Genomic DNA, 25,678 nt, shown 5'->3' on the forward strand with positions numbered 1-25,678 from the left:
TCTACTGCACTTGTCAGCCTAAAAATGTTTTTTTTCAAACTGCCCTTTTGGGCCTGCTTTGGTTCCCCCTCAATTTTGACATGTTTTTGGCTCTTCCCTATCACAAGCACTTGGCCCACCTACACAAGTGAGGTATCATTTTTACCGGGTGACTGAGGGGAATGTTGGGTGGTAGGAAATTTGTCCCGGTGCGGTGATCCCACACAGAAATGTGGGAAAAATGTGATTTATTTTGGCTAAATTTGAGGTTTGCTGAGGATTCTGGTGTAGTGTGGTCAGTTTTATGTATCCGTTGCGCGTTAGCTTCAGGCTTTTAGGCCTTTGTGCACTTTGCCCTGGATCTATTTTATTCCTTTGCTCGCAGCTTAGAGCCTCTGTGCACTTTGCTCTAAATGCTTTTTATTCGACTTTGTACTGTTATTTTTCAAATAACCAGTTCTACAGTCTTGTTTTATTTTTTATATCACACTGTTTAGCCTACTTCAGCACTGGAGTCCTCAATAACACATTCTTGTTCACTCTGTGCTTTGGTCAAGGATACAGTCTGGTACGTTGCCGATAGACGTGGTAGGAGTTTAGTCTTTGGCATTCTTGCGTAGGGACATTTTGTGATCACACTGACATGTTAGTTATAAAAACACTTCCTTGTCCCAATACAAGGAAGAGGGAGATTCCGACCAGGGAACCACAACTAGACGCTGACTGCCTCGTTGCAGATGCTGAACCAGATCACAGGCCTTTGCTCAGGTATGAGGGGTTATGGCTTCCCAGGGAATCTGAAAGGCAAATTAGAAGCTTAACATGCTGTGCTCGAAATAGAACTAGCTGAGAGAGAGTAGAAATTATTAACACCATGATAGCGTTATTTTTATGTTTCACTCTCCTCGTGACTATTTAAATCCTACTGTGTTGTACGGTTCTGGTTATTGCGGCTCACGCCTTAATATCTAAAATGCAGTCGTTTTATTTAAACAATATATAAAACTTAAACTGCCTTTGTCATTTGTATATGAGATCATACTGTAAATGAGAGAGTTGGTTTGGATCTGAGTGACCACGATTTCCCTGAGAGGTTCCAAAGATGATATGCGCTCGGCTGCCCAATCATCCCTTCCCCTTGGGAGAGATGAGGCACTGCTAGTTAGCCGGAGCAAAACCGGATTTAGGGTGACAGAGGTCCTTCCAAGTGGGTCAGACTCAGTCCCCCACACCGTGAACGATCCTGCTACCTAGAAATCCATTAGTCTCATTTAGGATAATGAGAGCCCACGCGACACTGGGTAAGAAAATATTGGGGGATTCACGCAAGTCACACCTCCCTGGACTCTCTCGGGTGTCTAGTTTTCAGAAATGTCTGGATTTGGTGGGATTCCCTAGATGGCTGCTGAGCCTAGGACCAAAAATGCAGGTGGTCCCCCCCCCCCCCAAAAAAAAACAGGTAGTTTTGTATTTGATAATTTTGATGTGTCCAGATAGTGTTTTGGGGCATTTTATTTCGTTGGCAGTAGGCCTACCCACAAAAGTGAGGTACCATTTTTATCTGGAGACTTGGGGGAACGCTGGGTGGAAGGAAATTTGTGGCTCCTCTCAAATTCCAGAACTTTCTGTCACCGAAATACGAGGAAAAAGTGTTTTTTAGCCAAATCTTTAGGTTTGCAAAGGATTCTGGGTAATAGAACCTGGTGAGAGCCCCACAAGTCATCCCATCTTGGATTCCCCTAGGTGTCTAGTTTTAAGAAATGCACAGGTTTGGTAGGTTCCCCTAGGTGGCCGCTGAGCTAAAGGCCAAAATCCACAGCCTAGCACTTTGGAAAAAACTGTTCTGTTTTCTTTGGGAAACTGTGATGTGTCCACGTTGTGTTTGGGGCATTTCCTGTGGCGGACGCTAGGCCTGCTTACGCAAGTGAGGTACCATTTTTATTGGGAGACTTGGGGGAACGCTGGGTGGAAGGAAATTTGCGGCTCCTCTCAGATTCCAGATCTTTCTGTCACTGAAATGTGAGGAAAAAGTGTTTTTTTAGCCAAATTTTGAGGTTTGCAAAGGATTCTGGGTAACAGAACCTGGTGAGAGCCCCACAAGCCACCCCATCTTGGATTCGCCTAGGTGTCTAGTTTTAAAAAATGCACAGGTTTGGTAGGTTTCCACAGGTGCCGGCTGAGCTAGAGGCCAAAATCCATAGCTAGGCTCTTTGCAAGAAACACGTCAGATTTCAATGTAAAAATGTGATGTGTCCATGTTGCGTTTCCTGTAGCGAGCATTAGGCCTACCCACGCAAGTGAGGTACTATTTTTATCGGGTGAATTGGGGGAACACAGAATAGCAAAACAAGTTTTATTGCCCCTTGTCTTTCTCTGCATTTTTTCCTTCCAAATGTAAGACAGTGTGTAAAAAAGACGTCTATTTGAGAAATGCCCTGTAATTCACATGTTAGTATGGGCACCCCGGAGTTCAGAGATGTGCAAATAGCCACTGCTTCTCAACACCTTATCTTGTGCTCATTTTGGAAATACAAAGGTTTTCTTGATAACTATTACTCACTTTTTATATTTCACCAAACTAATTGCTGTATGCACAGTATACAATGAAAACCCGTTGCAAGGTGCTGCTCATTTATTGGCTCTGGGCACCTAGAGTTCTTGATGAACCTACAAGCCCTATCGATCCCCGCAACCAGAAGAGTCTAGCAGAAGTAACGGTATATTGCTTTTGAAAATATGGCATTGCAGGAAAAAGTTACAGAGTAAAACATGAAGAAAAATGGCAGTTTTTTTCACCTCAATTTCAATGTTTTTTTATTTCAGCTGTTATTTTCTGTAGGAAACCCTTGTAGGATCTACAGAAAGCACCCCTTGCTGAATTCAGAATTTTGTCTACTTTTCAGAAATAGCTTTCTGGGATCCAGCATTGGTTTCACACCCATTTCTGTCACTAACTGGAAGGAGGCTCAAAGCACAAAAAATAGGGTATGTCCGAGTAAAATGCCAAAATTGTGTTTAAAAATGTGGTTTTCTGATTCAAGTCTGCCTGTTCCTGAAAGCTGGGAATATGGTGATTTTAGCACCACAAACTCTTTGTTGATGCCATTTTCAGGGAAAACAGCACAAGCCTTCTTCTGCAGCCCTTTTTCCAATTTGTTTGAAAATACCTAAAACATTGCTGTATTTTGGCTAATTTCTTGGTCTCCGTCAGGGGAAGCCACAAACTCTGGGTACCCCTAGAATCCCTAGGATGTTGGGAAAAAAGGATGCAAATTTGGTGTGGATAGCTTATGTGGACAAAACGTAATGAGGGCCTCAGCGCGAACTTCCCCAAATAGCCAAAAAAAGACTCTGCACAGGAGGGGAGAGGGCCTGGCAGCGAAGGGGTTAAATAAATATATCTCCTTTGCAGCTGCAGAGGTTTTAAATTCCAGAATGTAAACCAGAGCCAAATTAAGCAAATTGATAAATGGGGTCACACATACTTATATCCCAAAGCTGTACATCAGAACTCAATAGTTTCATATGCAGAGATGTAAAAGCTGCAGTTTCTCCTATCTCCTTCCCTTGTCGATGCAAAGAAAATATGAAAGTAACAAGGGGCACAGAGAGGCGATTTTGAGTCAATGCTGCGCTAAATTGTAGTCTTTTTATGATGGTACAACTGAGAAGCAACATTTGACGTGACTTCTACCAGACAGTACTTCATGTTATATCACACTCGTTTATTCTGGATTGCAGTATGTAAGAAATGTCTCTTTCAAGAAGGAGCTGCTTTTTCGTACTGGCACTATCTGAAATGTGCGCACTTAGTGCATTAAACATGCAGCTACCCTTAATGCATTCCTATTTATTTGCATGCAATGGCATTTGGTTTTCCTTTGTGCTTCCCCTCTTTTCCTTGAAAAGGAAACCAAATTGCTGAGTACCAAAACAATTCCTAAAATTATTTGCTCAAACAAGGCTGTAGAGCACTGCATACAGAAAGAAATGCCAGAAGGAATGCCCCTTCTGTCACAGAATTAACCTCATACAATACCTAGTAAACCATTCCCGTTGTAAAAAATAACTGCAATTTAGTCTATTGTCAAAACTATTCCTACAAAGAAACATGCAGAAGAAACACTTTGTTGAGTGTCATACAGTGTCACTCCATTTTGATGACAACTTAAATCTCGAGGTTCTTCCTATCAGCATTTTTTACCCATAGGAAATTCTAATAAACTCCACAGTGCAAAATATACAATTTTATTGACCCTTTATTTCTCTAAAACTTATTAATGAATTTACACCAAATCACAAAAGTACACTTTCTGGAACAAGTTCTAGCTTTCTGCCAAATGTAGTGTAATTCCATAGAGCTGTTTGGGCAGTAGCTGTGTTTAATTTTCCTATGGAAAATGCATACGGAAAATGTGTTTTGGGACCCCTGGCCCTTGTTCTCAGCCCTCGGATTAGACGTTCCTATTTTGGGTGGGGGGAAAATTTTGTGAACATTTCTTAAACTGCACTAAAAGTGATAACCAAACCAAAAACATGCTTTTCCTATGGAAACCTGGTCCTAATTAGAACTAACAAAAGGGTGCCCCTATACAGATCCAAACAAAAAAGGCACAAAAGCGGTATTCCATTAACTTGTTGCTTCTTTACTGTAGTTGATATGATTGGCAAGATTGCCTTCATCAAGCCCACACACAGTGGTCTAATGCCATTGAATACAACCAAGAAAACGGTGAACTTAGTAAAAAGACTATGATTATTTTCGGTACATAGCTTAAATTTACATTGAATTTATCCACCAATTCATCTGTCACAAATATTTAAAACTAAATGCAATGTCCTACTTCTAAAATCCAAGTGGATTATTATAGCTTAAAATGTATTTCTGTAAATACAAACAAAGTTGCAAGCGAACTTCAATTTAAACAAGAATATACGTCTCACATCCCAATGTTACCTGGTCCTGAATAGCCAATAAAAGAGGACTTGGGCTAAACTGACATTTGGTCATTAAATATAATTCATGGAAGCATTACCCTATACTGCGGTATATATTAAAGAGAAATATATAATGAAACAAAAGTTGTACTTTGATTTTGGCGCTAGAGAAAAGAGACAAAACATGCTTTAGAAGTTCCAAATGGAATAGTGTACGCAAAGAGCAAAAAAAATACACAAAATAGTAACATGAACACATCAAAAAATTATGAAAAATGTGTTGTAACACATCCTTCACTCACTAGTAACTGCATTATATATGGTTCAAATGGGAACTGTCACAACCTCACTTTGCATTGACAAGCTCACACAGTACTCTCTGGATAGAATACTTTCTTGGAAAGGGCATTTAATAAGACTTAGGTACACCCTTTTCTCCCAAGCATAGCATATATGAAGAGTGCAAACAGTAAGGCCAAAAACCTTTTCTTCAGTGCTGAACTTCTGCTGTCTCTCTTCCTGCCCAACATTCAAGTCATGGGGCACCGTTCTAGGTGACTGCAACTGTGGAAACACTGGTGCAGTCTAAACTGGGGGGTCGTCCAGCCAAGTGCAGTGCGCAGTCCCTCTACCGACTACTCCGTCTACTTTTTATGGGTCATTTATAAAGTGTGGAACTTGGAGTTTCACGGCTCCAGGAAGAGGGAGTTGCAGAAATCCTGCCTTGGGAGCATTAGAGCATGAGTAATGATTTAAAGTGATCTTTGTATATTTAAGGTGTACAGTTGCATTTTTTGTATGTGGGTAGGAACAAAGTTAGGGGCTTAGCATTCCAGCTACTTTCTAGAGTTCATGTGAAGATCGCTATTAATCTGTTATTTTGTTTTCTTACTCAATAGTTGAGAATGTCGTTGTTGTGTCCCTTGTATATACCCAGTTATAGGAAATAGTTTATGACTTTGAGGTTATTTCCTCATCACCCTTAACTTAGAGGAATAGTGGTATATTGTTATTTTTGTGGATGGACTGCTGATGGATTATTTTGTGGAGTGAAAGTGTGTCTCAAGTTAATATATTAGTATCCAGGCATGGTCAGTGTCAAAATATCCAACAAACCCTTGCCCGTGTGTATCACCTTGCGTGGTCCATTTTTGTAATATGTCTTCAGTACACATTTTTTACTTCGTACATCAAACTGTCTACAGCTTGATATTTAATTGGCCCTTTTTCTTCATGACAATCTTCTCTTGTAAGTATATCTAAATCCAAGTGTCATTAATTATTGCATGAATATGTTTACTTCCATGTTTGCCACACCTTACAGAAGGATTGAAAAAAGGAAAGGTATAGAATGGCGGCACTCTCCCCTTTCCAATGTATCTATGACTCATCAGATATTGTCAGTTTTGCATGGAACTAGATATTGTTCTGACATAGTTTTTGTACAGTGTCTAATTTCTGATTTCAAGGGTATGGGTTTTATTAGGAGCCCTGCTCTGTCATTCTTGTACAGGGATCTGAGTGACTAAACTCATGTGATGTCCAGAAAAGTTTGTAGCTTAATCCGTGAAAAGATGACTTTCTAGCACTGGCCAATATGCATGTGATAGGTATTCTGTATGATCTCTTGCTACATTGGCACATCAACCTGTAAGGATGAAATTGCATATTGAGCCATGTTTCTTGAAGCAGCACGCAGTTTTGGAGCATCTGGTATGGGTACTCAAGGTTTGAATACTAAGGGGCATATTTATGGGTTGGTTTGCATCCCATACGCACCATGCAGTGTACAAACTTTACATATGATTTATGAAGCCACAAAAGGTCACCCTGAGTGGCTCCATACATTTGGAGTAAGGCCACGCATCGCACAGCACTGCGATTCCTTACTCTGCCCTGGGAAGGCTATCCATGGGTTTTGTGTGGGTGTTTCCTCGCAGCTCCCATGGTTTTTGATGCATTCCCAGATTTACCAAAACTGTTAGATCTGGGAATGCGGCAAAAAGATCCAACTTCTCAGGTGAGGCATAACCAGGAAAAATGTGCCTCTTAGGATTGTTTTTGTGCAGGAAGGTGACCTGCACAAAAACAACCATAGATGCTACGCAGGCACCCTTGCACTTTTGTGCCTGCGTTGGTGCTAGGCTGTCACAAGGGTGCCAGCGCAGGGAAAAAGGTAGGAATGTGCCGTATTGCCTTAAATACAACACATTCCTGCCTTTTCCCTGTGACGCAGCTCAGCGAGGTTACTTGCTGCGCTGTACTGCATCACATCCTCATAAATAGGCCCCTAAGTTTGCAGAGCTCACTTGGTAAATGAATCAGTGAGTGCTTGATATCCATAGAGCCCATCGTCTCTCTGCCCCTCCCCGCCAGTTGGTACTGCAATACAGTGTCTGCGACTGCAGACACTCTCGAGTTGATCTCTGCCCTCTTAACTTTTCCTTGGTGTCTGCAAGACTGACAGTATGCCAACAGGATTTTCTATAAAAACTGTTTTCATTTTTTTACCTTGAAAAATTGTATTCCAAAATAGGAACATCTTTCCTGCCCCTTTAGAGGTGAGAGATCAACCCTCAACTATACCTGCTTTAATTGTCGCTGCGCAACTCAATGTCCTCGCAAAGGGCTTTTTCTGAGCTAGAAAAATTGCATTTGATTAACAGTCACATGTGTGATTGTAAAGCATGCCACCTACAATGAAGCACCTGGAATCACGAATGATTAATGCTCTTTTCAAAGACATAGTATACTATGTCAGTGATTATATTAGTTTGTGAACAGTAAGTCCGTTTTTTGTGTGCCTGATATAAGAAAACTGAGTGATATGTGTGAATACAAAACCGTTATGTAGTTATGCAGACAACCTTAGTACTCCATAACTGCTGGAGACCGAGGTGTTGGATTTATTGTCTTTGTTTATTTTTTCTGCTTAGGAGAGAATGAGTGCGAAGGCATCTTTTCTGGCTATTCACCAGTCTCTGAGAAAGTGCTTCCAGCTCATAGAAGAGCAGCAGCAGACTTGGACTATTACCCTGCCAGAATGCAGCCCTCTTATCGGCTCCCTCAGCAATTTGGCTGATCAGCTTCAAGCATGTGAGAAGGTCTCGTTCGAAAATACACCACTCTCACGGCATCCAGACCTCCAACCCCGGCTGAGATACAAGCTCATTTCAGCAATGACAGTCATCCTCGAGAAACTTGCTCTGAAAATGTACGTGCTCCTGTTTTGTGGTATTTTGCTACTATGTTAATTTCTTTATATGTGTGGTTGTGTGTGTGCGTGTTTAAATAGGTATTGACATATAAATGTATATGCAAATGTGTGTGTGTGGAGATATATATATATATATATATATATATATATATACGAGACACAAAACTGTTTATGTGTAAATACATAATTATACATGAATTTATGTGTGTTTTTCTATATATATATATATATATATATATATTTGCTCAAAAACAGTGGGAGCCAGGAGCCCATGAGTGGTGGAGTGTCAAAGCTGGTCGAGCCTCCCAGCGAGTAAATTCACCAAAAAGTAGAAAAGATTCTCACTCAGGCAACACATGATTCCAAAAGATATTTACCCCAACGTGACGCCTTTTGGCCAACACAGTGGCCTTGCTCATGTGTAAAATTAAAAAAGCACACAGCTGTTTTAAGGCGTGTACTACTCTGTGAATTTAGACAACAGACTATAATAAATGATATATGTGTCAAAAACATGGGCACTATTGTGTTACATAACGTAAAGGGAAATACTGCCTATCAGTTATTTATATACATACATGTACATACATACAGATACTCACAGTCACTCCTTCATACTGACCGACATTTCTTCATAATTGTGGGAATAGTAAAAAGAGAAACACACACCCAGTTCCCTCTCTCAATCAATCCCTTATCCTATATTCCACATTTCTTCACAATTACTTTGAGACATTGCTAAACATTTCAGCGTGAGTGACATTATGTAAATCTTTTCAATTTGGTACATTGGTAGCATAGTGAACAAAGTTATGACTTTTTATCATTCTGAAAATATTTGTGTTAAAATTAAATAGTGTGGTTGAAGAGTATTGGAGATTTAGATGATAATTGTCACAATTATAATACAAACAATACCAAAGGCAAATAATAGCAAAATAAAGAGAATTATAATACCAAACATTTTAGTTTGTTAGTGATAATTCTTGCCTATATCCATTCTCAAATCTGCAGGACTATGTAAAACTCTTCCGCATATATAGGTGTGACCCACATGACTGGGCCACTAGCTTATTGATGATAGAGTTCTTGGGATGGCATTGGCTTTCTTACTTAAATATGGTCCTCCTTCCAAATACATTAATATAGTCATTGTACCTAGATAACGTGTCCCTGGTGAGGATGGAATGGGAACCCGTTGCTGGGTTTGGGTGCTTGGTTACTTGTTGCTGAGTGAGGGCAGTTAGTATCCCAGTACTAGAGCCTGACCATTTTGTGACTTACTAGTTAGCAGGATGGCAGTGACACACTGAGGAAAGGAATCCCTACCCAGGAGGAGTGGTGGTTAAAAGCCACACTTCACGTAACTTGAAAAACGTTTGGGTCACTACTGATTTACATTTGGTGGGCCTTTGTCTAGAGTGGCACAATGGGTGAAAAAACAACAAATTGCCACCTAAAACATTTGGCAGAATCATGACAAAACCAGCAAAATTAATATCAGGTGACCTCGACATTGAAGCTGCCAACAAACTGGTCTTCATAAGTACTGCTTCACTCCAATACAGTTCAGGCAGTATTACATGGTTTTTGGATTATCTGCTGAACCTTCACATTAAAAAACAACTACTGCTATTGAAGAGTGGTATAATCCATCTCAAATAGTACCACTTTGGCCCTGTAGCTGGAACGATGGATCTTACCTGCAGACTTTGTGGGTCTGATCTGAGTCCATAATGCACATTATTTATATTTGCGACACACTATTGGCCCAGAGATGTTATTGGCTGCACTTTTTTTTTTTTTTTTTTACAACTTCAAATAAGATCATGCTGGGAAGCAACTGCTGCCTGCCTATTGCCGCGGTTGCACCAGCTTGCAGACAGATTTATGAAGTTTATGTAGTATCTGTTTCTGAGGTTGGGGAAATTGAGGGAATCTCGCTTAGTCTCTCAGTTTTTTCATGTTGAGTTGCTGGTATGTAAGCTCATCTCAGTGATGTAACTCAAACATCAATGGGAGCTTTTACACTCATTTACGACTTAGTCTAAGGTTATTACTTGACCTGTCCTTTTCTTGTTGACAATTTCCTTCTGAATCATTGCAACTGTTTTAAGCAACTGTAAAATAGATTCTTATTAATATTTGTATTGTCATTAAAGAGTTGAAATAATAATGAGAGCAATGGACAATCTTTTAGATTCTTTGCAAGCATTCCTTCCATAGTTTTTTTGTGTTTTAGGACATTGTTAAGCCAGCTAAGTGACAGGTGGACCACAGGGTTGGGAATATTCTAATTTCCCAATAAAATACACCCGAAATTTGTAGGTGGACCCACAAAGTGATTTCACAGACTTATTAAAATACATGTTTGTGAACACTTGACAAAGCAAGTCTCTTGGACATAAACTATCATTTTAAATGATTTTGGTCATATATGATGATTTCCAATCCCGTTCACAGGATCACTTTGGATTCACGACTGGAATGCAACTTTATAGAATATATAGATATATTATTCCAGAACAAAAGAGATTTAGTGAAAAAAATATAAATTAAAGGAAATTGTGAAAGAGACATGAAAGCTGTAAATTGGAAAACTTGTCAGGTTATGGTTACTCGCACCATAAAACACTCATGAGCAAATTCAAATGGTGCGAGTTAACAGGGCTGAGATGCCAATAAACCTAACTGGCTAATTTAATTTATAGTTTATTTCCCCTCACTGATAAACATCCCTGGACATAAGACTGTTCAATTGTCACTTTTCTCTGTCTCCCCCTATCTCTCTCAATAAACAATCAACCACTAGAGATAAGTGTACATGGTTTGTCATTTGAAATTGAATAGAAGGCCCAGTAGCGCATATAATAAAATCTAAATAATACAGCTGGAAAATAAATCAACACAGGAGGGTTGTGCTTGCTAGTCATATAGAATCACACTGTGAAAGATGAGGATGGTGCTTTGTGTCACAACGTCCAACTAACTATGAACAAATTAACCAAATAGAGAGGAAGAGTGGTCAATTTCATAAAACTGCCAAGTGACACGTGTAGCCCTTGCATGGCTGGCCATTTACTGATTGTGTTTCTGGTATCCCTTACCACTTTCTTTTATGACACAGGAAGGACTTGCAGAGGGTGCAGGACTCAATCAGTCACCATATCAGGACAGTTTTCCAGGTGTATGAGCAACAGGCAGATGCTGTGGGTATCCAAGCCTGCCTAGAGGGATCTGCTGTTCATCCTTCAATAAGTGATATGTTAGAGTGGATTCAAGATATTGAAAATCACTACAGATATGAGTATCCTTCACAGGTTGTGGACACATTTCATTGAGAGAGATTTTTTATTTGTGAGAAAACCAAGAGTGCTTTATTCAATAATAATCCTATTAAGGTTTATTTATCCACACAGATAATTTTACTAGTTCCAGTGGTCAGCTTTCTTAAGACTAATCTTCCTGCAGATTCCTTGCCTAATCAATTCTCCCTTGAGTCTTTAGACTGGACTTGATTGTTTTCCCAGCAGTGACTCTCCAGCACAGTGAGGATGGTCCAGCCATTAGTCAGTTTCTGGATGTGACCTCTAGGATATAGAAGGTCTTGTTGTTCCACACCTCAGAAATGCAGTCAGGAGCTCATTCATAGTTTCTTACCGCAAAATTCTCTGCTTTTGACAGTGATTAAGTTAGATGCCTCCTCAGAGAGCCCAAGGCTTCAAGCCTTGCAAACGATTTGGCAAGAAGATGTCCTATTTGGGTCCTCACTCTGGCTGTATGCGGTGTCAGGATATGAAACTGGGGCCTGCAACTCCCTAAGCTCTGTGCAACCAAAGGCCAAGTTATTTTTAGCTAATGCCATCAGGGAGATAGCCAAGCCTTGTCCGAAGGTGTGTCTAGCTACCGGGAATGTTGGTCTAAGCACTCTATCCACAAATGAAACAAAAAGCGTAATAGGAAGGAGAAATCCTTTTCTTCCGCAAGAAGAGTTCACTTTCCAGGGACCCTTCAGATTCACAAAGCCATCTGCTGACATCGAACTGTTCCTCGAAATTTGGAGAACCCTTGATGCCTAAAAAGTAGAACCAAGAGTTCATTTGTTCTGTGGATGTCAGTGTACATGTTGATGCTTTCAGACCAGCAGTGCTTGACCGCTCTCTCCCCTCTTGGCCACTCCCCAAATGGTAGCTCTGTTTTTTGGGGGTTTGGCAACTGTAGAGATTCTGATCCAATGCTTCCTGACACCACACTTTCAGAGGCTTCAGTACCAGAATCAAAGGTGAAGTCAGAACTGACCAAGGCACTGTCCTACATTTGTTTGGAACCTGCCTTGTTGATGTCCTGGAAGTGTGTACTTACACTGTTCATGAGGATGGCTCCTGGCTCTAGGTATCCATACTTTTTGTACTCCCACCTGTCATTGGAGAGACTAGTGGTTTATATGTCATCTTCAAAGCAGAACCCAGACTCTTCCTACTTCCACTCGGGACAGAGCGCATGGACTTACACACATCATAAATGCCACCTGTCTTTAGAGCTGCTTGACCATGCTTTATGTCCTCAGTCCCAGGAAGGCAGAACAAAGCATTTCCTTTGGGAACAGGGTGTTTCACCCTCTCCCTTTGGAAATAGGTGTTACAGGCTGGAGAGGGGGGGCCTCCAGCTGCCTCTGGAAATGCTTTGAAGGGCACAGATGGTGCCCTCCTTGCATAAACCAGTCTACACTGGTTCAGGGACCCCTTGTTCCTGCTCTGGCACGAAACTGGACAAAGGAAAGGGGAGTGGCCACTCCCCCGTCCATCACCACCCCAGGGGTGGTGCCCAGAGCTCCTCCAGTGTGTCCCAGACTTCAACCATCTTGCTTTGCAAGATCTGAGGACACTCTGGAGGACTCTGATTGGCCAGTGCCAGCAGGTGATGTCAGAGACCCCTTACCTGATAAGGTAGCCAATCCCCCTCTCAGGGCTATATAGGGTCTCTCCTGTGGGTTCTCTTCAGATTCTACTTTCAAGTTTCCAGCAGGAATCCTATGCAACTACTACTTCATCCTCTGACCTCGGATCAACCCCAGCCTGCTCCAGGAACCGCTGTAACAGCAACAAAGTATCCAGAAGGGATACTTTTCCTCTGCAACTTCAGCTCCAGCCCGCAACTGCAACAGTTTCCACAGTGGGCACGCTCAGAGGACTCCCAATCTTCACTCTGCACCAGAAGGACTGATAAAATCTCCAGTGGGGTGACGGAGTTACTCCCCTGCTGAAGCAGGCACCTTCTAAGTCGACGACCGGTTCTCTTGGACTCCTCTCTGGCGACGAGTGTGCTCCTTGGAACACAGAGGGTGGACCCCTTCGACACAGACTGTCCTGAGGTCCTGCTGTCCCAATTTGGAGGAGGTAAGACCTTGCCTTCCCCGAGAACGACAGTACCCCTGTGCACCGCGTCTTCTTCGCCTCCTGAGGCCTCTGTGCACTATTTGCAAAATTCCTTCGTGCACAGCCTGGCCCAGGTCCCCATCACTGTATCCTGTGACGCTCAACTCGCTGAGTTGTTCTCTGGCGGCGTGGGACCTTCCTTTGTAGTGCTGCACCAGCTGCATTTCGCACCTCCTTTGTCCCCGTGTCCTGGGACTCCTGTGGGTGCTATCTGGTGTTCTGAGGGCTCTCTAAAGTGCTGAGAGCCCCCTTTTCCTCATCGCACAGAGTTGAGGCCCCCAGGTCTCTCCTGGATCCAGATAGCGCCAACTTGACGCAAAACACAACTTTGCCGGAACCAAGGCTTTTTGGTGGAATCCAGCACCAAAACTCACCTGCATCCAAATTCTCTCAGTGGGAAATCCGGTGCATCACTCAGAAACCCGCTGACATCTTCCTTGGGTGCATTTCTGCCTTCTTCGTCCAACCGGGACTATTCTGGGTTGGCAGGGTCCCCTGTCCTTCCATGTATTTGGTCTCCTTCCTTTGCAGGTCTTCAGGTCCAGGAATCCACCATTTGTTGTTTGCAGTCTTGCTTGGTACTTGCAATAACTCTAATCACGACTTGTAGTCTGTCCTAAGGAAACTTGCAGTACTTTACTCCTGCTTTTCTGGGCTCTGGGTTGGGGTATTTTACTTACATTTGCTGTATTCTTACTCTCTCAGCGATTCTCTACACACTACACATGTCTAGGGGGGAATTTGTGATTTGCATTCCCCTTTCTTAGTATATGGTTTGTGTTGCCTCAGACCTATTTTCTCCCATTGCATTCTATCGCATTTCCTATTGTTTGCACTATCCTGTGTCTAATTACTTACCTTATTTTGGTGTCTAGTGTATATATTGTGTATAATACTTACCTCCAGAAGGAGTATTGCCTTTAAGATATTTTTGTCCTTGTGTCACCCAAATAAACTACCTTTATTTTTGGTAACACTGAGTATTGTCTTTACTTGTCTATAAGTACTGTGTAACTATAAGTGGTATTGCAGGAGCTTTGCATGTCTCCTAGTCCAGCCTAAGCTGCTCTGCTAAAGCTATCTCTATCAGCCTAAGCTGCTAGAACACTACTACATTTCACTAATAAGGGATAACTGGACCTGGTGTAAGGTGTAAGTACCCAAGGTACCCACTACAAACCAGGCCAGCCTCCTACACATGGTTAATCTAGGTGTTTGCAGTCCCAGCACCAGCAGCCATCCCGCCTCAGCTGATGTATTATGTCTTTTAAGGGAGGGGTGCATCTGAAAGGCTTCCACAGCAGTTCCAATTACCACCATTCTGTGTATTCTCTGCTGCCTTTAAATCTCTCTGCTTTCCAACTCTTACTCCACAATCTTCCGGTGATGGGGGAGGAGTCTCCCATTTTGACATCAATTGGGAGGTGCTCATAACATGACACTTGTGCCCTTCCCTTCCTATCCTTCCTTCATGATCACCCCCCTCCTTCAGAGTAGGTTCACCAACTCACCCTTCAATCTTGTTCTCAGAGGTCCTTGCCTTACTGGAAAATGGTGCCATAGAAATAGTGCCCTGGGGAGAGAGTAATACATGATTTTATTCTCTTTACTTCCTGGCCCCCAAGAAAAATGGAAGCCTGAAGCCCGTTCTGGGCTTATACCTTTGAACCTGTTTATCTGGCAAGACAAATTCTGACTAAATGCTGTCCCTAAGCTATATCTTGTAGACTTTAAACTTGGAAGATTAGTTAGTGTCCCTGGATGCTACTCTACCAACCTTCCTCACACACAGGTTCTAACCAAGGTTAGCTCTGGAGTCTTATGAATAATCCTTTCAGGCTTCAGACTGGTCTTGATTGAGGTCTAAACTGTTTCAGATAGTAGGCCTCTTTTTTGGACTGACTGTGGCCCCATGCCTCTTTACAAAGGTGCTGTTGGCCGTGATAGCTAAGCTGTATAAGTCGGGAGTCCATGACCTTCTTTACTTGTCACTGGCCTACAAACTTGTCTGGTGAAAGATGAGTCTTCTTCATGACGTAAGCTTTACCATCAACAACCAAAAGACCCACGTCTCTCCCACACGGTGAGTGACTTTTATTCGGAAGTCCCATGGGATCGTGAAAAGGTCAAATTTTGTTCTTGTCCAACCCCACAACCTTTCACCCTCTTACCAAGCCTGCCACCGTTTCCCCAAAAGGGCCAAGGCATCAGGGTACTTCCCCATTATACTTTTGTGGGTCTATTATAGTTAGTCGCTTGGGCACAGTGAGAGCTTAGCTTAGGCTTGCAGCCTGTGCTCTTCTACCTAGTAATTATGCTCTCCATTTCTTTATTCAATTTTATTCATTTTATTATTGTTTCTTTTCGTTTTAATTTCATTATCAGCTGCTGTTCTGCGAAAGCATCATTACCAGTGCTGTTGATTACATACTTTGCATCATGTTCTTTCTTCGGAATTACAAAAACAGAATGTGAGGCATACAGAATAATATATTTTATTGTCGGCCCCAAGACAGCGTAAACAGTCCAGTGCTTAGATACATACCCGCATCAGGCTTCTGTGCCTGAACATAAACATGTCCCCTATAAGAACATCTTGTAGAACCAAGGGCATTAGAGGGGGTTCTAGCCAGAATTTCCATCCATGCTGCATGTGGTTTTTAGTATACCTTATCCTTAATGTCTGTTTTGCTTTACTGCTGTCCGAGTTAAAATACACACACACTGAAAAGAGTCAAAAGAATCTTTGGAATGCACCTCTTAGTCTAAAGAACACATTTATTAAATCACTCTGCAAGGCAGGTAAAGGAAGGTTAGTACAACCAATAGTGCACCTTTAAAATGTGCGCAACAATAAAGTGAGAACATGTACAAAGAATCTTCAGTCTATAAACAGCAAATATGTACATGCAAAGGTACAGATACCTATATTTTTATATATATATATATATATTTATATATATATATATATATATATATATATTTTTTTTTTTTTGACACAATGCAAAGCAAATAATTAGTAAAAATTTATCACCATGGGGTACAGCTGCTTCTTCATCTTTCTTTCAGTAGCTTCAAGCTGTAAACTCCAAGATAAGCCTTGGCTTGGAAGAGAACAAGATTTACCCACATGGGGTGTCAGGCATTTGACGTTTCAAACCTGACCGAAGTCTCTGAATCTCCCACTGTCAATCCTGGGTCTCTTATATACCTTAAACAAGCCAGAGAGGAGATTTCTACCCCCCCCCAGCTCCCTGTTATTCAAAGCTACTTCAGGTCAGCTTTGAAAGAAAGAAGTTGGAACTGTCCAGGTTCCCAAGGTGTCGCTCCCAAGACTAAACCGTTCCCTGCTGTACCATAAACATCATCCTAGTACATCCTTATCTTGCTGACTGACTGACTCCTCCACGTTATGTCCTAGCCCTTGATGAGAAAAGACATGCAGAATAAAAACATGAACGAGAAAACACGTTGCAAAACATGTTGTGCACGTAAAAATACTTGCACCTTTAACGTAGCGGTGAAGCTAAGGCTAAGCTGAATACAAAATGGAGTCTGTAGCTTGTGAACGCAAATGTGGCGGTGGATAGCTTAGCCAAGTGCAAAGTGGTGCAACATGGAGTCAGTGATCAAAACACAAATATCTTTACACTCTACCCTTTGACCAATGACTTGTATACTCCATTGTTCTCAAAAATAAACTTTTTTTCGGTCTAAACATTGCAAGCAGATTAGGAATATATTGTACACAGCAACATAATGATAGAATAAGAGCTATTACCACAAAAATTCCACCTGAAACTTTGCGCAATTGCCCAAAATCAGGTAACCACTGAAACAACCAGCCCCACCATCCCTGATCCACATCCTGTTTTATCCCTTTCACTAATGTATGTAGTGTATCAGTGTGGGCCTGGATAGATTTAGAGTGGTCTCAAAGGTTAAAACAACACATGCCTTCAAATTCCTTAAACCCGTGAATATGTTTTAACAACAGATAGTCTATGGCAGCCCGGTTTTGTAATGCAGCTTTTCTAGTACCACATACATCCAGTAAAAATTCAGAAAAAACAATAGAAGTATGATTAATGTTTTTAACCATTAGACATGCTAACTTGTTGATCAGTCTAGTATTATATACAGCTAAGCCAGGCAGGCCTACAATAGAAAGACTTAAGCTAAGATATTCGGATAATAATTGAGTATCTGAATCACAATCTTCACTTAATTGCATAGTGTCTCTAGGATAACGAGTATATATAGAGTTAGATGGAAAAATCATGAGTCCCCGGTGTGTAAAAGTACACGGTCTGCCTATTATGTTAGCTGGAATGTTGGTAAAAGTGAGGTTCCCACACGAGAACAGCCAGCCAACTGGCAACTTGACATGTTTAATGTGACTGGCAGCAGTCACCACATGATGACAAGCCATATGATTGGACACATTCTTGCAATGTTGATCAGTTCGGTAAAAGCAGTAAACTTTGTGTTCCCACAGCATGTCTTGAGAAGTTGATGTTTTCTAAACACAATTGAATGCATTTCCCAACATCACAAGAATTGCAGGACATGTAGTAACACACAACACCAGTAGTAATGTATGTAATTATCTGAGTGAGATTGTCCCACTTCTCATCGGTCGCTTCTTGACAGTCCCTGCAATACTCATAGGGACCGAAATGGGTTTCCACATTTTATCCTGGTTAGTGGCATTGAAAAATTCTAACAAAATGCTTATTGGTGTTGGTATGGTGGCTAAACAGGTCGACAAACGTCCACAGTGCTTCTCGTAGCGCCCATGCAGAATTCCGATCTGTTTAGCACGGTCTGCACCAAATGAATCAATATATTGTCGTTCAGCTTTAGTAGAGGTGTTGCGCGATGTGATCGATCAATCAGGTTGAAGTTGGGGGTGTTGGGTCCCTCCCGACCCCACACGCACACGCCCGAAAGAAGAGCACACGGCCCACTCATGATAAAAGCAAGCTGTAGTATGATGTGTAAAAGAAACAAGTATGATCATTCTTGCAAATAACATTTGTCAGCTGGGATATGTTCCCATTTTTCCTTTCCTGGTTTCATGATCAGCAGGACATTATTGGGGCCCTTTGCTATAATTTTTGCAGGTTCTGGAGGGCCATTTGGGGATTCCACCCACACTTTAGCACCAGGGTTTTTGTCAGTTGAACCAAAACCTCCCTCCCCACGTACAGTAAGAAGGGCTGGGGCAGTCCCCTTCCTCACCAATCCTCCATACACTGGAATTATGACAAGTTGTGCAATTCTGTCTCCGATCTGTATGAATAAATCAGCTTCTCCGCTATTCAGCAGAATAGCTTTGATTTCTCTTTGGTAGTCGGCATCAATCACTGCCCCATAAACCTGAATACCTTTGAGGGCCAACCCAGATCTTGGAGCAATCAATCCGAAATGCTCCGGGGGACTCTGTATTCCAACACCTGTCTCACACAGTGCCATGTCTCGTGGTTTCAGTCTGTAAGCTTGTAAAGCATGTAAGTCAAGATCTGCAAATTCGGGTATGGCTCTGTAAGAAGCAAAAGCTCCAGGTTTTATTTCCCAGTACTTGATGATATTGGTGGCCACATGTGGTTGTATCTGCAAAGCTGGAGTTAACATTCACATTAGAGGTGTTTCAGCATTTGTTAATGGTCTGTTATCCAGAATTTGGAGGGCTTCATTTAAATGCTCTCTCCAGTTTTTCAAAGTCCCATCAGATCATTTTCGTAACTGAGCTTTCAGTAACCCATTCATTCTCTCAATCAGTCCTGAAGCTTTTGGATAGTAAGGGTTATGATATATCCACTCGATATTGTACTGAGAACAGTAGCCCTGCACCAATTTTTCTTTGAAGTGTGACCCATTGTCACTTTGGACCTGGAGTGGTACTCCATAGTATAACATTAACAAGTCCGAAGTTCTGATGGTGTTGTGCTGAGTGGCACGTTTGCAAGGGACAGCAATCAGGTACCCAGAGTAAGTGTCCACTACGGTGCAGGCGTATTGACGCCCACCACTAATCGGTAGTGGTCCAATGTAATTAATTTGCCATATCTGTCCTGGTAACTTTCCTCTCCCCAATTGACCTTTGACTGTTTGCGGGATGAATCTCTGTTGTGTGTGCTGACAAATATGACATTGCAAAAATCACAGTTTTTATCAAATCTAGGGGAATGTGCATCCCTCTAATCTCTGCCCACCTGTAAGTGGCTTTTTCTCCGAGGTGTCCACATTTTTGGTGCGCCCATTTAGCCATCCCCACCAAGGCAGAATCCTGTGTTGCCACTTCTGCCTCTGAGATTTTGGCTTTGTCGTCTGCAAGGGAATTGAACCAGCATTCTAGTGAGTCAATGGGACAATGAGCATCTACATAGTACGCGCTAATGGTACTTTGTTCTAGCATTTCCCAAATGTCTTGCTACAACTCTGTCCCACACCCCCTTTGAGTGGATAAACCAGTTATGTGCATGCCATGTGGGAAGCCAGGTGGCTAACCCATTGGCAGTGGACCAGGAATCACTGTAAATATGAAAAGTTCCAGGCAGCTCTTGCTTTAGAACCTGATACACAGCGTACAACTATGTGTATTGGCTACTTTTCCCTTCTCATGTAGTGGTCAACAACTTTTTGGTGACAGGATTATATGACACCGCTTTTCAATGTCTTTTGGTACCCATGTATTTGGATGAACCATCAGTAAACCATAGATGCTTCCTATCCTCAGGGGACAAGGTTTCAAATGACGTACCCCATCTCACTGGATTTTTTTGTATTATTGCATGTTACTTATTTAGGGTATGCTCTTTATGTGCTCTGTAAGGCTAGACTAACTTTACACGCTATGCTCTTTAATGATGTTTTGTATTTTTGTTTGTTATTTATCGTGTTTTTATGTGTCGTGTCAGGCTAGTCGAACTCATGCTATGCACTTTAATGCTGTTTTGTCCCCTTTATGACATCGTTTTAATGGACATAGTTTATGTTGCAGAATAAATTGTATTAGTTTATGAAATATTTGTATATTTGCCATTTTCTAACTATTTCTGGATTTTAATGTGGTCTTGTTTATTGTTATGATATCGGTGCTACGGAGCTTGGATTTTGAGGTAGGGGGGATTTTATGTTGAAATGAATTTGATGTTAAAATGTATGAATTGTGTGTACTTTTTCGTATATTATTGTAAGATTTGTTGCTTTTATTTATTATGTTTTCAAGACTGAATAAAGTTTTACGATGATGATGAGAATGTTATTCTCCCATTTGCTTTCCTTGTGTATCCTTAACTTCTGAGCAGATATCTGAGAAGAAAGCTCCTGCTTGAGGTCAGAGAAGGTAACTTGTCAGTGATTAAAGAACTTCTTCAGTCCTGGCAGATGATTGCGGAGCAAGCACAGCCAGATCCAGTATCAGGTGTTTCTGTGTATTCATGTGCTTCTTAATTTCTGGTGACCTCAGACACAATCTCCTTTACTCTACAATAGAGTTTACTATTTTATGTGGTTATTGTTGTGCACCACCTAACTGATCCTCCTGACCCTTTTTTGGTCCCATACTAAAGTCAATTCCTTTTCTTAAAACCACACAGAGGCCAAGTTTCATGAGTTTGCAATAAAAAAGTAAAGTAAAAAAAAAATAGCGTAAAAGCTGAAGCATTAGAGGATAGTAGGATTTCATTTGTTTAGAAGGATAAACAGCAAGCCTAAAAATAGTATAGCAGTCCACAAAGACAACACAGCAGGAAGGCAAAAAAGTAAGTAAAATGAGAGTCACAAGATTAATGACAATTTTGCAGAAGCTAATACGGCCTTCAGCACTACATTCAGTGAGCAATGTATGTTAGTACCTGGAACCTTTCATTATTTTTATCAATATGCTCATTTGCACATGTTGTGCAAATACTCTCATGGAAAACCAGTACCAATTCACAGTATAGCTCAATGAAATTAACCTCTGCTGTGACCTGAAGGTCTAGTGTTTGGATCCTGTGGATAAAAAGCCAGAAGGGCTTTTTGTCCTTCCATGTAATACACTTGGTACCAATGAGCTGCTCGTAGAAATCACTAAAACTACATTATTAAATGCTTGGAACATGAAAGCGTAATGGCAGAAATCGGCAAACAGACGTGGGCCTTTTGTAAATAATCGTCAATGAGATTCTTTGTTGTGCAAAGATTTATTTATTCTGATGGGTACCTCTAATTGCAGATTCCTCTCCTTAGAATACTTCCCAGAAGTCAGACTGGATTTGGTAAACTTTCTCCATAGCAGTTATCCCAGGCACCACTAGATGGTGCCGTATGGCTCTGTGCCAACCTCAAATGACCCTGGAAGTGACAAACTGGAGTTTCATATAAACTCTACTTCTGTGCGATGTCATTAGATCCTTAATTTCCACCCCTTACAATGCGGATCTGGAGCTCTGCTCCCACCTTTGCCGGTTTTTCTGGTAATCCTGAAACAAAGTTCCCAGTGTGCTAGGGAACAAATGCCCCCCTAAAACGACAGTTTGCAGACCTTGCTGTGGCTGAAGAAAGCAGATTTTGGTAAATGACCTGCACAAAGTGTCTCTTTGCAGTTTGGGCTTGGGCCATGACTCTTAAGTTGTGCGAGAAGTGCTCCCGATCCAGTTTGTGGGCATGGTCCTGGTCTCAAGGCCATTCCTCAACTGCTCAATGTTAGAAATGGGGTATTTGGTTGGCAGTCAGGTTACCCCCTGTCCAAGCAAGGACCCTCACTCTAGCCAGGGTAAAAGAGAATCACCCTCAACTAACCCCTGCTTACCTCCTTGGTAGCTTGGCACGAGCAGTAGGCTTAACTTCAGAGTGCTAGGTGTAAAGTATTTGTACCAACACACACAGTAATTCAATGAAAACACTAGAAAATGACACAACACAGGTTTAGAAAAATAGGAAATATTTATCTAAACAAAACAAGAGCAAAACGACAAAAATCCACAATACACAAGTCAAGTTATCAATTAAAAAACAAAAAGAGTCTTCATGTAATTTTAAACACAACGCTAAAGCTGTTAGCTTGAAATTGTACCTTGGGTGTGTAAAAAATAACACTGCACGAGTGAGTGTGCGTCCAAAAGGGCTTGCGATGCGTTGATATCACTCACGAGCGAGACCTTGCTTTGTTTCTCCTTCAGTCGAGTCTGCTTGCGTCGTTTCTTCTCTCCGCAGGAGAGCGATGCATCGATTCGAACTGCACTCTCGGGTCCAGGCAGGCTATGTGTCGTTTTTACACGCCCAGCGGTGTTTGCGTCAGAAATTCAGCAGCAGCATGGTCCAAAAAACCACACAGCGTGGGTTACGATCTCACCAGCCTCCGTCAGCGAGCGCGGATTTTCAGCCGCAAAGCCCACGGCATGTTGATTTTTCAGCCGCAGATCAGAGTCGTGTCGATCTTTTCCCCGCACTGCGGTCTGTGCGTGTATTTCTCACTCTTGGGCAGCCAGCTTCTCTTCTTAGGGCCCCCGAACTGGATGGGCACAACTTGGCAGAGTAGGAGTCTCTCCAGAGGCTCCAGGAGCTGGCAGAGAGAAGTCTTTGCTGTCGCTGAGACTTCAAAAAACAGGAGGCAAGCTCTAAATCAAACCCTTGGAGATCTTCACAAGTTCAGTCATTGTCCTCTAGCACAGGCAGAAGCAGCAACTGCAGGATAGCTCCTCAAAGCACAGTCACAGGCAGGGCAGCTCTTCTTCCTCAGCTGTTCTCCAGGCAGAGGTTCCTCTTGGTTTCCAGAAGTGTTTTAAAGTCTGTGGTTTTGGGTGCCTTTCTTATACCCATTTTGCTCTTTGAAGTAGGCCTACTTCATAGGAAGGTCTCTCTTGTTTATGAAATCCTGCCTTGCCCAGGCCGGTCCCCAGGCACACACCGCGGGGTGGAGACTGCACTGTGTGAGGGCAGGCACAGCCCTTTCAGGTGTGAGTGACCACTCCTCCCTTCCCTCCTAGCAGAGATGGTTCATCAGAAATGTAGACTACACCCCAGCTCCCTTTGGTTCACTGTCTAGTGAGAGGTGCAACCAGCCCAACTGTCAAACTGACCCAGACAGGGAATCCACAAACAGGCAGAGTCACAGAAATGGTTTAAGCAAGAAAATGCTCACTTTCTAAAAGTGGCATTTTCAAATACACAATATTAAAATCAACTATACTAAAATATGTATTTTCAAATTGTGAGATCAGAGACCCCAAACGCCACGTCTATCCACTCCCAAAGGGAATCTACACTTTAATCATATTTAAAGGTAGCCCCCATGTTAACCTATGAGAGGGACAGGCCTTGCAACAGTGAAAAATGAATTTAGCAGTATTTCACTGTCAGGAAATATAAAACACATTACTATATGTCCTACCTTAACCATACACTGCACCCTGCCCTTGGAACTAACTAGGGCCTACCTTGGGGGTGTCTTACATGTAAGAAAAGGGAAGGTTTAGGCCTGGCAAGTGGGTACACTTGCCAAGTCGAATTTACAGTTTAAACTACACAAACAGACCATGCAGTGGCAGGTCTGAGCCAAGTTTACAGAACTACTAATGTGGGTGGCACAACCAGTGCTGCAGTCCCACCAGTAGCATTTGATTTACAGGCCCTGGGCACCTCTAGTGCACTGCACTAGGGACTTACTAGTAAATCAGATATGCCAATCATGGATGAACCAATTACATACACATTTTGTATAGGAGCACTTGCGCTTTAGCACTGGTTAGCAGTGGTAAAGTGCCCAGAGTAACAAAAACAGCAAAAACAGAGTCCAGCACACATCAGCAACCTGGGAAACAGAGGCAAAAAGTTAAGGGACACCACGCCAAGGATGAAAAGTCTAACACTCAACTTCACTGAAAGTTCACTAATAAGTCAGATTCAAAGTGCAAGCATAAGAAAGCTAAGCAGGACTCCCCCTCCCCCGCATCCTACCACTTTGACTCCAAAGAGAAAGTGCAAGGGCATCATGATGTCAGTCGATCCCCTTCGAGGTCTCCAGTCATGGAATTAATTCCTGAACTAGTTCCGACGAACCCTAATTTCCCAGGCCAATACTGCAGCTGATGGAGGTCTTTAAAGAAGCCATGCTGCAAATTTTTGGTGCAATTCCAGGTTTCTCTGGTGAACCTTCCTTCACCGTTGAACAGCAGGGGCCTCCATTCAGATTACCACCAGCAGGCCCTTCTCCAGCACGATCTTTCCCAGTGGAACCTAATACTGTGCCTTTACTGACACTGGTACAGACTTCTACTGTGGCCTGAGGTTGATGTTGGCCCCTGCTCCTCCGACGCAGTAGTCTGTAATCTAGTGTATCTGCCATTTCTGCCTTTCCAGCAGACAAATCATTCATTATCTTTTTAGTTCTGACTCTGATCCTGTGCCAGAATAGTTACGCCCCAGGATGTTGATGATGGTGATGACTTGCTCTCCCCTCGCTACACTAGTGATTTTTTTCACTGACTTATAAAATGCCTGCGAGGTAGTCGCCTTGAATGTGAAAGAGCTTGACTTTCCACTGGGCCCAAATGGAAAAGAGTGTTTTATTTGCAGTCATGGTTTGGAGGACAGCTGAGGCTCTAGAATTGCAGCTACCTTCAGTTGAGACCAAAAAATGTTATTATTGAGATTGTACATCTTTAGCCAGCTACTTCTGAGACTGCTTCCTTTTAACAATGTCCTCACTCGTCCATCAGTCCTCCCTTTCCTCATCATCTGCTACAGTGTCCACCAAACCACAATAGGTTGCCCTTGGTGGCACATGCCCAACCGTTGAGTGGCAAGATTTGAAGTTTCCTCACAGGTTGGTGGTCTATCGAGTACGACAGATGGGTTTTGCAGATCATTCAAAATGGCTATGCCATGCCTTTTCTTTCTGCCCTGTCCACTATTCCTCCCACACCAGAGCAGATTTTCGACAACCATCTGTCTGTTCTCTTCCAGAAGGCGCTGTTGTTGCTCTTCAAGGGTGCTTTTGAGAAAATTCTGGACTCGGAAAGAGGAGGGTGTTGTAAACCTCACTATTTCCTCATTCCAAAGAAAGGAGGTATCAGGCTTATTCTGGAGCTTCGGCCTGTGAATACTTTCTTGTGGAAGA

The 25,678-nt window shown here is 42.2% G+C and overlaps 1 protein-coding gene across 2 annotated transcripts in view; it reads left to right on the forward strand.

Moving 5' to 3' along the window:
- The window catches only part of AIRIM (AFG2 interacting ribosome maturation factor), a 79,516-nt gene that overhangs the window by 19,584 nt on the left and 34,254 nt on the right, over positions 1-25,678 (forward strand). The window contains exons 2-4 of one of the 2 annotated variants that reach the window (XM_069223878.1): positions 7,854-8,131; positions 11,262-11,441; positions 20,883-20,998. In XM_069223878.1, the coding sequence (XP_069079979.1) occupies positions 7,860-8,131; positions 11,262-11,441; positions 20,883-20,998 (568 nt within the window). In that variant the 5' untranslated portion in view covers positions 7,854-7,859. The remainder of the gene's footprint in view (positions 1-7,853; positions 8,132-11,261; positions 11,442-20,882; positions 20,999-25,678) is intronic. The other variant, XM_069223879.1, reaches the window with a different exon arrangement.

This window comes from Pleurodeles waltl, chromosome 3_1 (assembly GCF_031143425.1).
Source record: "Pleurodeles waltl isolate 20211129_DDA chromosome 3_1, aPleWal1.hap1.20221129, whole genome shotgun sequence".
NCBI lineage: Eukaryota > Metazoa > Chordata > Amphibia > Caudata > Salamandridae > Pleurodeles > Pleurodeles waltl.